General features: G+C 36.2%; 1 protein-coding gene across 2 annotated transcripts in view; it reads left to right on the top strand.

Annotated features, from left to right (window-relative positions):
• Positions 1-16,173, top strand: part of Trpc4ap (transient receptor potential cation channel subfamily C member 4 associated protein) — a 79,983-nt gene that overhangs the window by 37,423 nt on the left and 26,387 nt on the right. For both annotated transcript variants that reach the window (XM_027945090.2, XM_027945089.2), the window contains exons 7-8: positions 2,609-2,816; positions 9,627-9,812. In XM_027945090.2, the coding sequence (XP_027800891.1) occupies positions 2,609-2,816; positions 9,627-9,812 (394 nt within the window). The remainder of the gene's footprint in view (positions 1-2,608; positions 2,817-9,626; positions 9,813-16,173) is intronic.

Here is a 16,173-nt window from a genome sequence, read left to right as displayed (position 1 = left end):
TTTTTTAATTTCAGAATATATTGTCTGTATCAAATATTAAATAAAAATTGTAAAAAGAAGTAGGGTTTGGAACTGATATAACAGTGTTAGAGGAACTAAAGAGCTGAAAGCCATGGTTTCCAATAAGACTAGCTAACATTTGTGTGTAATGCCTGGAGAAAGGAGACAAAGGTGGAAGCTGCTTTCGGTGCTCCCTCCACAGCAGATTCCTCTCCTCTTCTATCTCCAGAAATAGAGGGCAGTGGGATTCATGAAAACATTCAGTAATCATTAGCTTTTTAGTGCGTGTTTACTGATTTCCTTCACTGCTGTGTCTTATGCATTAGAACTCTAGGAAAAGGTAAAATATGCCCTTCCCTCAAGGTAGTGTCACAATTATTTGGGAAATAGATGCAGAAACAAATAATTACAAGTCTGTGTTATGTGCAGTGCTAGAGAAATTCCTGATCTAGTGGAAGTTTAGTAAATCAATAGGATGAAGGATAGTAGGTATTGCCTGAGGAATACAAGACCCATTTAAAACAAGGAAAGCTCACATAGTATAAACATTTGCACATTTTTTTTTTTTTTTTTTTGTTAGTACTAGGGGTTGAATGCAGTGACACTACCACTGAGCAGCCCTTTAAAAAAAAATTTTTTTTGTTGTGAGAAAGGATCTGAACTAAATTGCCCAGACTGGCTTTGCACTTGTGATCCTCCTGCCTCAGCCACCCAAGTAGTTGGGATTTAGCCTGGCAGGTTTTTTTAAAACATTTACAGTTTAAGAAAGAAAAAAAGAAAAATAATTTAACTAAATATGAAGCATTTAAAGTCCAGAGAGCATTGCACAGGGTCTGTGGCAAGGGCTGCCCCTAAGCGAATCGCCTTAGGGCACAAGTAGCAATGTATGAGGATATGCAAGGGAGCAAGAAGATTACATTTTGAGGTAGGAAACAGAGACTGGTTGAGACCTTTTATAACAACCCTTTCCCAAGAACTACCAAAGAGTCCCAGGAGAAATACCTTCTGAAGGCACACTCCCAGTGTCATGAGGACCTCCTAATAGTCCCCACTTCTTAAAGGTTCTACCACCTTCTAATAGGACCATCCTGGAGATTAAGTTCTCAGTATATAAACCTTTGGTGAGACACAAATCATAATCAAACTGCAGCAACTATGGCTGGGGTTGAGGCTCAGTGGTAGAGTACTTGCCTAACACATGTGAAGCACTGGGTTCTATTCTCAGCACCACATAAAAATAAATAAAATAAAGGTATTTTGCCCATCTACAACTAAAAACAAAAGCAAAACTGCAGCAGCTAGAGGTAGTAGGCTATCTATTAAAACTTATAAGTAAACATTAGTCTTGTAACTTTGAAAATATTTCTATTAAAGTCAAGAAAAAAAATGAGAATAACTGCTTTTTTGTGCTCTATGTAAATGGATATATATACATGTACACAAAGAATACCTGTAGGAATGTTCATTGTAACATCGTATCATAGTGAAAAGTTGTACGTACCTAAATATATAAAAAGGAGAACATTTAAATTGTGGAATAAAGTGAAGAAAAATAGTTGAATCAAAGCTATTTGGATCAGTGTAGATAAACTCAGTGTTGAATCAAAAGTAAGGTATAGTATTATAATCACACTGTGCATGGAGGTCAGTAGCATATAGTTTAATGAAAATATTTATAAGACTAAAAGTGTGGGGCTGGGATTGTGGCTCAGTGGTAGAGCGCTTGCCTAGCACATGCGAGGCCCTGAGTTCGATTCTCAGCACCGCATAAAAATAAATAAAGAAAGAAAGATATTGTATCCAACTACAACTAAAAAATAAATATTAAAAAAAAAGAAGAAAAGTGTGCTCTGGGAATAACAAACACAAAGTTCAAAGCAATTGTTACTGGGGCTACAGATATAGCTTAGTGGTAGAGCACTTGCCTAGCTTGTGTGAGGCCCTGGGTTCAATCCCTAGTTTAAAAAAAAGAAAGAAAAAAAATAATTTGAAATGTTATTTCTTAAAAAGAAAAAAAATCTAAGCCAGGTATTGTGGCTCAGGTACAATACCTAAGAAAGGCTAAGGAAGGAGGATCACAAGTTTGAGATCAGCCTTGGCAACCTAGTGAGACCCTGTCTCAAAAATAAAAATAAATAAAAGGGGCTGTGGATATAGCTCAGTGGTGGAATGCTTGCTTAGCATGCATGAGGCCCTGGGTACAATCCCTAGTTTAAAAAAAAAAAAAAGTTTATAGCAAAAGTAGTGGTTTATGATTTATATAATATGAGTGGCAGGACTGGTTTGTTTTTGTTTGTTTGTTTGTTTTTTGTTTTTAAATAAGCAAAAATGCTTCACAAGAGCAGAAGTGGAGAATAGGAACTGTGGTACTCAAAAGGATAAATTTAACCCTTGGACTAATCCTAGGAGGATGGTTTGTCTCATTTTATAGATACCAAGGAAAGATGAGAGATACATAATTTACTTAACTTGCACAACTGCAAATTGTAGAGCTGGAATTTGACTGAGTGGTCACATTATTGAGTCCCATTTTGGAGGGAATGCACAGGGGCACATAACAATAATCTGGCACTGAGCATGGGAATTGTTTTATTTGTCTCTTCTATAGGAAATGATCCGACTAGATGAAGTTCCCAACCTGAGTTCATTAGTATCCAATTTTGATCAGCAACAGCTTGCTAATTTCTGCCGGATTCTGGCTGTCACCATTTCAGAGATGGATACAGGGAATGATGACAAGCACACACTTCTTGCCAAAAATGCTCAGCACAAGAAGAGTTTGAGCTTGGGGCCTTCTGCAGCTGAAATCAACCAAGGTAAAGTCTCCAACTTCTCAGAATTTTGAAATTGTAGCTTTGAGACCTTACCTAACTCATCTAGCTCTTTTAGTATCTCTAGAGATTGATGTGTGAGGGCTGTGATAATCCACTTAAAGTATGGAAATTTACACTTGTCTGTGTTTACCTCAAAAAAACCCCACTGCTTATCAAAATTACAAATATTTATACCTTTTGACCTACTAAGCCTCATCTAAACCTTTATCTTATAGATGTATTCAAAGTTATTCATCACAATGTTGTAATAACAAAAGTCTTGCCCATTGCCGTGTCGCTGGCCTGTAATTCCATCAGCTCAGGAGGCTGAGGCAGGAGGATCATGAGTTAAAAGCCAGCCTCAGCAATTTAGCGAGACCCTGTCTCTAAATAAAATATAAAAAAGGGCTGGGAATGTGGCTCAGTGGTTAGTGCCCCTGGGTTCAATCCCCAGTACCAAAACAATTAAAAATCTAGAAACAACCCAAATGTTCATCAGTAAGAGACTACTTGATTTATGTAATATTTATATAATAGAAAATTGTATAGCTTTAAAAAAGTGAAGATCTCTATGTACTAGCATAGAAAAATCTCTAAGATGTATTAATGATCAGGAAAATGCTTAACAGTATGTATAATATAATACTTTTGTATTAGGCAGGGAGGAAGACTAAGGCTACATATTTATTTGCTTACATATGATATACATAAAGAAACTAAAAGGATGCATAAGAAACCTGAAGTGGTTCCCTGCTAGGAAGTGGCTGATAATGGTGGACAGTGTCAGCATTGGCAATGGGACTTAGTATATACTTACATATGTTTGATTTAGAACTATGTGGGTATGCTAATTATTATTATTATTATTTTTAAATTTTTTAAAGAGAGAGAGAATTTTTAATATTTATTTATTTATTTTTAATTTTTCGGCGGACACAACATCTTTGTTTGTATGTGGTGCTGAGGATCGAACCCGGGCCGCACGCATGCCAGACGAGCGCACTACCGCTTGAGCCACATCCCCAGCCCTATTATTATTTTTTTTTATAAACCACTATTCTAACCAATATACCCCACAAATTTCTTTTTAGTAGCAAAATAACTCTATTCTATTGATAATGTATTATTCTGGTCTAAGAAGGTTTTGGGGAAACTGGGTATACATCTGGCTGTAAAATATAGATGATATATTTTTTAACTGTCTTTACAGTTCCTTTGAAAGCATTATGTTAAATGAAATAAGTCAACTCATAAAGTCAAGGGTTGTATGTTTTCTCTCATGTGGAAGCTAAAGAGAAAAATAAAAAATATGTGTTGGGGAGGGGGTATCTCATAAAAATAGTGGAGACCAGTATAATAGATGAAGGGAACCAGAGGGGAGGGAAAAGGAGAGAGAAAGAGGAGATACTGTCATATTGTGTACCTGTATAAATATGTACCAACAAATTCCACTATTTTGCATAATTATAATGTACTAATTGTTTTAAATATTTTTTTAGTTGTTCATGGACCTTTATTTTATTCATTTATTTAAATGTGGTGCTGAGAACAGAACCCATTGCCTCACACATGTGAGGCAAGTGCTCTACCGCTGAGCCACAATTCCAGACCCCTAATGTACTAATTTTTTAAAAAACTTAGCTCTTGACTGTTAGCAGATAGAAATTCAGACATCAAATTGTTGATAAACATATCACTTCATAGCATACCCTAATGTTAACATCCCCCCCCCCCCAAAAAAAGCAAAGGTACAATAATAAAAATGTACCAGAAAACTCTGACCATCCCAAGGTAGCCCTGTGATACTTTGAATACAATACTTTGTTTCTGCATTCCAGGGCTAGCTTTGCAGAGTTGGTAAGTACTAAACAGAAGCCTTCCTTTATAATATTGAATGTGCCCTCTGTTAACTCTGTTAAGGCCCAGATTGTCATAACTGTGCTTTGTGGATTATTAAGGAATAAATTTTACATGTTTCAGTTATGTCATGTAAAAAACATGAGTGTGTGGACTCAGCAGACCCCAGATTAGTGTTTCCCTGCAGGTTTGCTTTGCCTTCTGTATCTATACAGATGAGGCCTCCCTTGGTCTGTTAAGTATTTCTTTCTTTTCTTTCTTTCATATAACTTTTGGAGAATTCTCACCTTAATAAGTTGTGAAATAATACTTTTAAAAATGTAAATTTTATTATGACTGAATTATACCTTAAAACTCATATAAACACACTTACATAGACATTGCTCCTGCTCTCTGGCAAACACTGAGGTAACTGCTTTACCTAGAAGTGATGAGAAAGACCTCAGTGTTGTATAACTTTTAAACTGAACTTCAGTTTTAAATAAACTTCAGTATTAAATACTTTTAAATGCAGGATAGGTATATTAGCTGTGGCTACCATAATGAGATATTATAGATTGAGGGGCTTAAATAAGTTAATTTTCTCCTAGTTCTGGAAACTAGAAGTCCTAGATCAAGTGCTATCAAGATTGGTTTCTGGCGAGGCTTTTTTTCTATGGAGGTGGCTTGCAGATGACCACCTTCTCATTGTATCCTCTCATCTTCTTGTGGCTACAGGAGAAAGAAAAATTAATATCTATCTATCTCTTTCTCTCTATCTCTCTTTCTCTCTCTCTCTCTCTCCCCCGGGCAGATCACATTTGAAGGGGTGTATTTAGTATGCAAGAATGGGAAAATTTGGTGTTCTGAACAAAGAAACTTACAGTTATTATATTGGAGCAAAGAGATATAAGAAAAATCCAGTGAGGTACAGATTTTCATATACAACCCAAACTCTTTTTTGTTTATTTTGGGTTTTTTTTTTTTTTTTAATCCAAACAGTACAAAAGGAACAGCAGATGTACAGTATAAAATTTGTCTTCTTCCTATGTAGTTTATGACGAGTCTCCTTCCAGAGATCTCTATATGAGCCAATCATGGGGTTGAGGAGGGAGGGAAAGAGATTGACTCTTTTTTGAGAGGGATGCGGGAGACCAGGGATTGAACTTAGGGGCACTTGGCCACCGAGCCACATGCGCAGCCCTATTTTGTATTTTATTTAGAGACAAGGTCTCACTGAGTTGCATTTGCTGAGGCTGGCTTTGAACTTGCTACCGTCCTGTCACAGCCTCCCAAGCCACTGAGATTACATACGTGTGCCACTGCGCCCAGCGACTCTTGTTTGTACATATGGTAGTATAAAATGTGCACCATTCTCTCTGTTTTGATTTTATCTTGCAAAACACTCCATATGTATAAAATTATGTGATTCCTTCTTTTATATATTTGCCTATATATATTTAGTTGTAGTGGACACAATACCTTCATTTCATTTATTTATTTTTATGTGGTTATGAGGATCAAACTCAGTGCCTCACACATGCTAGGCAAGTGCTCTACCACTGAGCCACAACCTCAGCCCCTAATATTTTTTTGTTATGGGAAACTTCACATAGATAAAAAGTAGAGAAATACTGTAATGATCCCCATTTACCCATTTCCCTAACTTCAGTACTTATCAACTGATGGCCTGTCTTATCTTCAGTCCCATCACTACTTTGTGGGGTTTTTGGTTTTGGTGCTGGTATTGAACTCAGGGCCTCATGTATGCTCAATACATGTTCTACCACTGAGCTACACACCCAGCCCTTTTGGATTAATGTGAAACAAATCCCCGGCATCATGTAATTTCACTTGCATGTATTTCAGTGTTTCTATAAGACAGTGTTTTGTTTTTAGACATGGTCATGCTGTGTTGCCCAGGCTGGTCTAGTTTATTAATTTTTGGTTATGTGATACATTTACATGGTTCATAAAAATCTACAATATAGATTGAAAGACAGGTGTTCACTTTAAAGTTTCTCATTAACTCTTATTCCCAATGACCTCTAATTCCCTCTGTTCAGTTTGATGTACTTTTGGGCTATTTCCTGAGGCTATTTCTTATGGCATCTATTGCTGTTAATTTCTTTTCTCTCCTTCCTGGGAGATTTAATGCATATATAAATAAATATTTAAAGGGGCTGAGTTATAGCTCAGTGGTAGAGTGCTTGCCTAGCATGGGCAAGGCATTGGGTTTGATCCTCACCACCACATTAAAAAAATAAAGTTATTAAAAATATGAAAATAAATAAATATAGACATTAGCCTCATTTTCAAGAAATTAAATGATGGTACCAGGATTTGAACCCAATATTCCTGCCATTAAAGTTTATTGTTCTCCTATACTGATCAGAATTTCTATCTTATGTGAGTGAAATGGAATTGGTAGAAACAAAGGAGATGAAATTATTGTTTCTTTCTTTATCCTTAAAAAGAATGCATGTTTCTTAGTTGGTTGGGGTTTTAATCCTGTTGTGATTACTACTAGAAGTATGAGATGTGATCTTTGAGATCTTGAGGAAAACAATAATGTTAGGGGGAAAAAAGGTCTTTACTCAGGAGTAGCAGTTATTAAGAAGTTTTAAATGAGTGGTGTGTGCTTACAATTGTCACATTAGTTTTAAATTTTAAGTCTGAGATTTTTAAATGAATGTTCTTGAACCTTAGAAAACAAGATTGGATATAAACTGGTCACTAATATCAAAACATCTTGTATGTAAATATTCCATGTGATGCAAATCTATTATCTTTGTGGAAATTCCTCACTGTGTTGTCTGTACTCTTTTATTCCTTTTTATTCTATTTAATAGTATGCGAGCTGGTTGTCCTCTGTCTATCTCTATCCCACTAAATAAAACAATTCTTCAATTTCCTATAAAAATAGAAAAGAATGCTTGTCTTCTTTCTTCCTACTGGTAAATGTTTGTTATAGGAAAGTCAGAAATTACATATATGTAGCTGTGTGTATGTGTGTGTTGGCGGGGGGTGCATAATGGAGATTGAATCTGCAGCCTCATAAATGCTAAGGCAAGTGCTTTAGACCACTGAACTACATCTCCAGCTCAAGAAAACTAATTTTTAAAATTTGTTCTTTTTAATTTTTTTAAATGTATATATATTTTTTTAATTGTAGTTGGTCACAATACCTTTATCTTAATTAATTATTTTTTCGTGGTGCTGAGGATCGAACCCAGGGCCTCGCACATGCTAGGCGAATGCTCTACTGCTGAGCCACAACTCCAGCCCCCAAATTTGTTCTTTTTAGATGTGTATGACAGTAGAGTATATTTTGACATTTATACATGGACCAATATAAATTTTTTTAAATATTTGTTTTAGATGTTGATGGATCTTTTTTATAATTCTTTTTTTTAATTTTAAATTTATTTGTTTATTCCAATTTGTTATAAATGACAGCAGAATGCATTTCAATTCATAGTACACATATAGAGCACAAGTTTTCATGTCTCTGATTGTATACAGAGTCACACCATTCGTGTCTTCATACATGCACTTAGGGTAATGATGTTCATCTCATTCCACTATCTTTCCTACCCCCATGCCACCTCACTTCCCCTCCCTCCCCTTTGCCCTATCTAAAGTTCCTCTATTCCTCCCATGCCTTCCCCACCATCCCCATTATGGATCAGCATCCACTCCACATACCAGAAAACATTCAACATTTGTTTTTTTGGGATTGGCTTACTTCACTTAGCATAATATTCTGTACCTTCATCCATTTACTTACAAATGCCATGATTTTAGACAGATATTTATTTATATGAGGTGCTGCGAATTGAACCCAGTGCCTGACACATGCTAGACAAGTGCTCTGCCACTAGCCACAACCCAAGCCCAAGACACGTAGTTTTTTTTTTTAATTAATGTCTCTTTTTCTTTTTTTAATTTTTTAATTTTATTTATAGGTGGACACAATCTCTTTAGTTTACATTATGTGGTGCTGAGGATCGAACCCAGTGCCTCACCCATGCTAGGCGAGCACTCTGCCTCTGAGCCTCGACAACCCCAGCCCTGACAAGTAGTTTTTAAAGGAGCATTTATATGCTCTACTCAGGAACAGCTGCAGTATATACCTTGTACATGCTTTTCTTTTTTATATGTATATTTTAAAGAAACAGATGTTTAAATTTTTGAAGAAAATGAGCTTAAATCAGTATTTTTAATAATTTACTTTTTTCTCCAACAAATAAATTTAGAAAGTTTTTTGAGTCACTATGTAAAGATTTGTGTCCTCATTTTCAGAGTCTTATTGAATTCCAACATGTGGATTTATCATTATATTTAATCATTCTGCTGTTGCTGAACATTTAGTTATCTTAACCTTTATACTATTATAAAAACCACATCAATGAATACCTTTTTTAAAAAATTAACTTTGTTTTAATTAGTTATAGATAGTAGAGTCTACTTTGATATATATAATGGAGTATAATTTCTCATTCTTTCTCATTCTTCTGGTTATATATGATGTAGAATCCTACTGGTCAAATAGTTATATATGTACATAGGGTAATAATGTCTGATTCATTCTACTATCCTTCCTACCCCCATATCCCCTCTCAATGAATATCTTTATATAGATATTTTTGTATATATTACTGGATATTTTCTTCTGACAAATTCTAAGATATAGGCCTGTTGGCTCAAAGAAACACAAATTTAAGGCATAAAGGTTATTCCAGTGTATATTTGCACCAATAGACAAAAGAGAGCCACCGTGCACCTGCTAAAAATTGAACTTGTTTCTTAAATTTTATTGCTATTTTACCTTGGCTTGGTGTTTCATCTTAAAAGAGCAGCTCTGACTAACTGCAATCACAATAAGAATTATTAGTATTATGAAAATTGTTGAGTGCTTTAGAGCCCATTTTGCCAGTGTTTGTTTTGAAAATTTCTTCATTCTCTCCCTGTCAGCGGCCCTTCTCAGCATCCCTGGCTTTGTCGAGCGGCTCTGCAAACTAGCAACTAGAAAGGTGTCAGAATCAACAGGTACAGCCAGCTTCCTTCAGGAGTTGGAGGAGTGGTACACATGGCTAGACAATGCTTTGGTGCTGGATGCCCTGATGCGAGTGGCCAATGAGGAGTCTGAGCACAATCAAGGTACTTTGAGTGGGTCCCCTATGTGGTGAGCTATTTTTCATGGGGGCGGGGGGTGTTGCTGGAGCATTCTTAACCACCTTTCAAAGAAGGATTTGAGATTTGCTAAAAGTACAATTCTCCTTAAGGTGTCCTAGACCATGACTATTAAGACTCTTGATAGCTGGTTACAGCAGCCTTATTGAACTCCTCAGAGTAACTCTGCAAGGAGAAGGGCCTTCTTGCAGAACCTGAGGTGGCTATGTTTAGGGATTAATGGAGGCCAATAACCAGAGCATTCTTAGGAACTCGAGGAATCATTCTTGTCTGATGTTCATCCTACATGTTTCTTCGTCTTCTTTTTTTGCTCTGCCCTGCCTTTTTCTGGTTCCCTTGGTGGGACTAGGTAGCCTAATGTGGGTATATAGACTCCTAGTCTAAGCCCCATCTTCCTGGTAAAGGACTCTGGCCTATCTTGTGTCAGATGCTTATATCTGAAGCATTTGACTCTGGTCAACAGGATGGAATCAGAGTGTAGGAAGAATCCTTGAGGATTCTTAACTTCCAAACAAGGAATATGGTACCTTCCTGGGATGCAGGCTGCCAACTTTTCATATCCCCTCCAACTCCCAAATTGAAGAAGCTGAGTTCTTTGGGAGTATGGTTTAACCCAGCTCTTAGTAAACTCATAGTGTGGAAGCTCTACCCATGTTCTTCAGGCCAAGAATACTATGGTTTCAGTTGCTCTTGCCCCAGCTCACTTATTTCCAAAAATTTCCCATCAGGAGAGATGGAAGTGGAGAGAGCTAGAGGCCAAGAGGTTTTGCCTAAGGGAAGAGGCACTTGGTAAGAACAGAAACTCAGGAGATTTCTACCTAAGGGTAATAATTTCAAAAACTATGGAGATTTTAGTACTAAGCAAATAAAAGGAGGTTGGTTGTTCTTAATTAAGAGCAACAAACTAAACAATAAACCAGCTAGTTCACCATAAAAGCAAGAGAAGAGATCTCTAAGAACTCTCCTAAGGTCAGAACTAATTTCATCCTCAGAAACTATCCCTGCTTGGGGCTGGGGTTGTAGCTCAGTGGTGGAGTACTTGCCTAGCACTTGTGAAGCATTGGGTTCGATCCTCAGCACCATATAAAAATAAATAAAATAAAGGTCTTGTATCCCTCTACAACTAAAAAATTCTTAGGAACAAAACAAACCTATCCCTGTCTTTAATTCAACCAAATCAGACTTGGGAGCAATTTATGCCCCTGGGCATTATCAAAAATAGTATTCAGCCAGCACTTTGTGGAGCCTAACTTCTGGGTATGATACCAGAATAGGCAGAAAGCTTAACAGAGATTGGAGAAAGAGCCAGTCAGAGAGAACCATCCTAGGGAGACTGTATGCATGCCCTGTCTGAAGTATAACAGTAAAGTCTTCACTAGTCTATTGGAGAAATGGACTTTACTGAAATAGTCTGGCCCTAAAGGGGAACCATCTCCAGAGTGCGGGGCGCCAATTGCCAGGTTTCTCTTCGAGACTAAAAGGCTCAGGGGTTACTCCAGTTAAACTGGGCTAACTGGGCTGCGCAAAAATAACCACACAAGAGACACAAATACCTTTTTCTTTGGGGTCACTGTGATGGCTCCTCTGACCTTACGGGTCCACAGGAAGAGAGAGAGAGAGAGCACACATGGGCTGACCCCTTTTATTGAGGAGAAGCTATTCAAATGAGGTAAGGGGTCAGGTTTCAGGGGGCTGACATCTAGATGGGCCACACCCAAGGGCACAGTAAGAGAAGAGGACACACACAAGGCACTTCCATGGAACATTCTATCCTAAGCAGGGCAAGGGGTTATATTACAAAGGAACAGGTAAGCGTAGCTCCACCCATGGGGCTGTAGCAAGACATGCCCGGGCACGAAGACAGTCACTCGAACTCTAGAAGAGCAGGGCAGTCTAGCAGCATGGGTGCCTGACACCACATCACCCAGCAGAGGAGTTAACTCAGTCACGTGCGAGGTTGATCTCCCACACTACAATATATTACCTATATGTTAGTTTTTTATAAAAATTATGATAATACAAAGAAACAGGAAAATGTAACCCATATACAACCAAAAGTAAGCAATGGAGATTGCCTATGAAGGCCCAGATAAGAGATTTAATAGGGACTACAAAGCAGCCATTAGAAATATGATCTAAGAGGCTGGGGTTGTGGCTCAGCGATAGTGTGCTCGCCTCGCACATGCGAGACCCTGGGTTCAATCCTCAGCACCACATAAAAATAAAAAAATAAATAAACAAGTGAAATAAAGGTGTTGTGTCCAACTACAACTAAAAGAAAAAGAAAAAGAAATATGATCTAAGGGCTATGGCTATGGCTCAGTGGTGGAGCGCTTGCTTAGCATGTGTGAGGCACTCGGTTTGATCCTTAGTACCACGTAAATAAATAAATAAATTAAATAAAGGTATTGTGTTCATCTACAATTAAAAAGAATTAGAATTGTAATGCAAAAAATAATAATAAGAGAGCTCATGTATAATGGCATAATTTGGCGTGAACATACTTTATATACAGTTACAAAAAATTATGCTGTGAATGGATATTATTATTGAAATACATTCCATTATTGTCATGTATGTAAGAAATAAAAAAATCAATTATATTTCTGTATACTAGTTATGAACATTGACATCGATATTAAAAATGTAATACTAAAAAAAGAGAATTAAAAAGAAAAAAAAAGAAATATGGTCTAAAAAGTAAAGGAAACTCTTTGTAGAAGTAAAAAAAAGTGCCTGGCATGGTGGCACATATCTGTAATCCCAGTGGCTTGGGAGGCTGAGGCAGGAAGATCACAAGTTCAAAGCCAGCCTTAGCAACTTAGCTGGATCTTAAGCAGCTCAGCGAGACCCTGTCTCTAAATAAAATTTAAGAAGAGCTGGGGATGTGGGTCAGTGGTTAAGCACCCCTGGGTTCACTCCCCAGTACCAAAAAAAAAAAAAAAAGCTTTGATGATGATGTTTCATTAATTAGATAACAATAGAATGGAAATATAAAAAGAAAGTCACATGGACATACTCAAGTAAAATAACTGAGTGAAAAATTTATTAGAAGAACTCAGCAGTAGATTTGAACTGGCAAAAGAGAATCAAAAAACTTGAGGGGCTGGGGCTGTAGCTCAGTGGTAGAGTGCTTGCCTTGCAATTGTGAGGCACTTGATTTGATCTTCAGCACCACATAAAAATAATAAAGATATTGTGTTCATCTACAACTAAAAAAAATTAAACAAAAACTTGGGCTGGGTTTGTGGCTCAGTGGTAGAGCGCTTGCTGCACATGTGTGAAGCACTGGCTTTGATTCTCAGCACTGCATATAAATAAGTGAACAAAATAAAGGTCCATCAACAACTTAAAAAAAAAAAAACTTGAAAAATAGATTAAGATCCAGTATTCTGAATAACAGTGAATAAACAATTAAGAGGGGCTGGGGTTGTAGTTCAGTGGTAGAGCACTTGCCTAGCATGTGTGAGGCACTGGGTTTGATTCTTAGCCCCGTGTATAAATAAATGAATAAAATAAAGAAATGTCCATCAACATCTAAAAAAATATTTTTTTAAAAAATTAAGAAATATGAACAGAGCCTCAGAATAATGTGAGATGGTGTTAAGTGCACCAAGATGTGCATAGGAGAAGTAGCAGAAGGAACAGGAAAATAAATTTCAAAAAGTAAAAACAACCCAAATTTAATGAAAAACATTAATGTGCACATCCACGAAGCTTAAAGAAGTTCAAGTAGAATAAACTCAGTAAAGTCTACACCCAGACACATAATAAAAATGGTTAAAGACAAAGAAAATCTTGAAAGTTGCAAGAGAAAAATGGTTTGTTGTGCCCAAGAGTATTCAATAAGATTTAATAACTGACTCTTCATTAGGAATAGTGGATATCAGACATAGTGAAACCCAAAGTGCTTGCTGAAGGAGAAAAACTGTCAATCAAGAATTGTCTTTCTTGCAAAACTGTCCTTCAAAAATGAATAGACATTCCTATGTGATGGTCATCATTATACAAAGTACATGTATGAAGACTTGAATTGGGTGTTAACATACCTTATATACAAACAGAGATATGAAAAATTGTGGTATATATGTGTATTAAGAATGAAAAAAAGTTCATATATAATGGCATAACTTGACGTGAACATACTTTATATACAGAGATACGAAAAATTGTGCTCTATGTGTAATAAGGATTGTAATGCATTCCACTGTTGTCGTGTATTTAATAAAAATAAAATCAATTTTAAAAATTAAAGAAAAAAATGAATAGACATTCCTAGATAAACAAAAACAGAGACTCCTTATTATCAGACAAATATGCGGAAATTAAGTAATACCATCTTATGAGAAATACCAAAGGAACTTCTTTATGTTGAAAGCAGGTGACTTCAGACAGTTCTTCAAATGCACACACACATGCATGTGCACACATACACACAAAGAGCTCCAGTAAAGGTAATTTTATTATTTTAAATGACAGTATAAATTTGTATTTCGTTTCTTAGCTAATTTAAAAAGCAGTTATATAAAATTATGTTTATAATTATATTTGACAACTGTACAAAGAAAGTGAATGGGATGAAAGTTGTATTGGAGAAAGAATGCTAGATGATAACTTGACTCTAGGGGAATTGGTGAAAGGAATCAAAATGGTTAATAATAAGGTTAATGTAAATTCTGCATATATTTATATAGTTTTCTTTTCTCAGTTTCTTTAACAGACATAAAATTATATAAAACAGTTACAACAATGTATAACAACTATTGTTGGGTTTTTGACATGTGTAGACATAATATGCAAAATAATTAGCACAAAAAGTTGGGAAGAGACTAAAGCTGTATAGGAGCTCTGGAATTTAATATAATTCTGAAAAAGAAGTCTGTTAATATAAATATGGTAAGCCCTAGAGCTAATTGCTAAGATAGTAGCTTAAAACATACAATGGGTAAATCATTAAAGGAATTATATTATACTGAAGAATATTCACTTAATCCAAATAGAGCACTAAAGGATAAAGAGAAGCTGGGTGTGGTGGCACATGCCTGTAAATCTCAGCTACTCAGGATGCTGAGGTAGGAGGTTCACAAGTTCAAAACCAGCCTGGCAAACTAGGGAGACTTTGTCTCAGAATTTAAAAGTGGGGGTGGGGCTGGTGATGTAGCTCAGTGAGAGAGTGCTTTCCTAGAATGCCCAAGGACCTAGGTTCAAACTCCTCTCTCCCACTCCACAGTGCTAAGAAAAGAGAAAGAGTGCAAAAGAAATAGAAGAACAAGAAACTCACACAATATATAGAAAGGAAAAAGTGAAATGCAGAAATGTGAAAGGATTGATTGAAATGACAAATTTTAATATTGGATTAAACTAAAAATATCCAATTATATCAAGTGTACAGGAGAGACACTTGATTAAAAGATAAAAATAGATTTAAAGTAAAAGATTGAAAAGACGTTTCATGTGTATGAGCATACATAAGAAAATTGGAGTGGCTATACTAAAAGAGACTTTAAAACAAAACCTGTTGTCAGAGGCAAAGGGAGACATTTTGAAAAAAAAAAAAAAAAAGGTGACTCAATTAAGAAGATATAACAGTTATAAACGTGTGTGTCTAATAACAGCCAAAATATATATTAAGCAAAAACAGATTTAAAGGAAGAAATAGACAATTAAACTATAATAATTGGAGACCTTAATATACCACTTTTAGTAATTGCCAAACAATCAATAGGGAAATGGAAGACTTGAGCAACATTATAAACCATCTAGAACTAACAGGTATAAGAAACTGCACCTAACAACCGCAGAATACACATTCTTCTTAAGTACACATGGAACATTTTTCAGGATAGACCATATATGCTGCTATTTCTTAAAAAGTCTTATCAATTTTAAAAGGATTAAAATTGTGTGAGATGTGTCTTCTAATCACAGTGGGATAAATTTATTTATTTGTTTGTTTGTTTATTTATTTATTTTTGGTAGCCTGGGGATTTAACCAGGGACACTGTATCACTGAGCTATATCCCAGCCCCCATACCCTCCTTTTTCAGTACTGGGGATTGAAGTCAGCCACATTTTGTATTTTATTTAGAGACAGGTCTCACTGAGTTGCTTAGCACCTTACTATTGCTGAGGCTGGTTGTGAACTCACGATCCTCTTATCTCAGCCTCCCCAGTTGCTGGGATTACAGGCATGCACTTTTTATTTTTTATTTTGAGACAGAATCTCACTTAGTTGTCGAGGCTGACCTTGAACTTGGGTTCCTCCTTTAACCTCCTGAGTTGCTGAGATTATAGGCATATGCTGCTGTACCCAGTTTATAGTGGGGTA

This window comes from Marmota flaviventris, chromosome 2, assembly GCF_047511675.1.
Source record: "Marmota flaviventris isolate mMarFla1 chromosome 2, mMarFla1.hap1, whole genome shotgun sequence".
Taxonomy (NCBI): domain Eukaryota; kingdom Metazoa; phylum Chordata; class Mammalia; order Rodentia; family Sciuridae; genus Marmota; species Marmota flaviventris.
The sequence above is the reverse complement of the archived record's forward strand: the minus strand, read 5'-3'. Positions and strand labels throughout refer to the sequence as shown.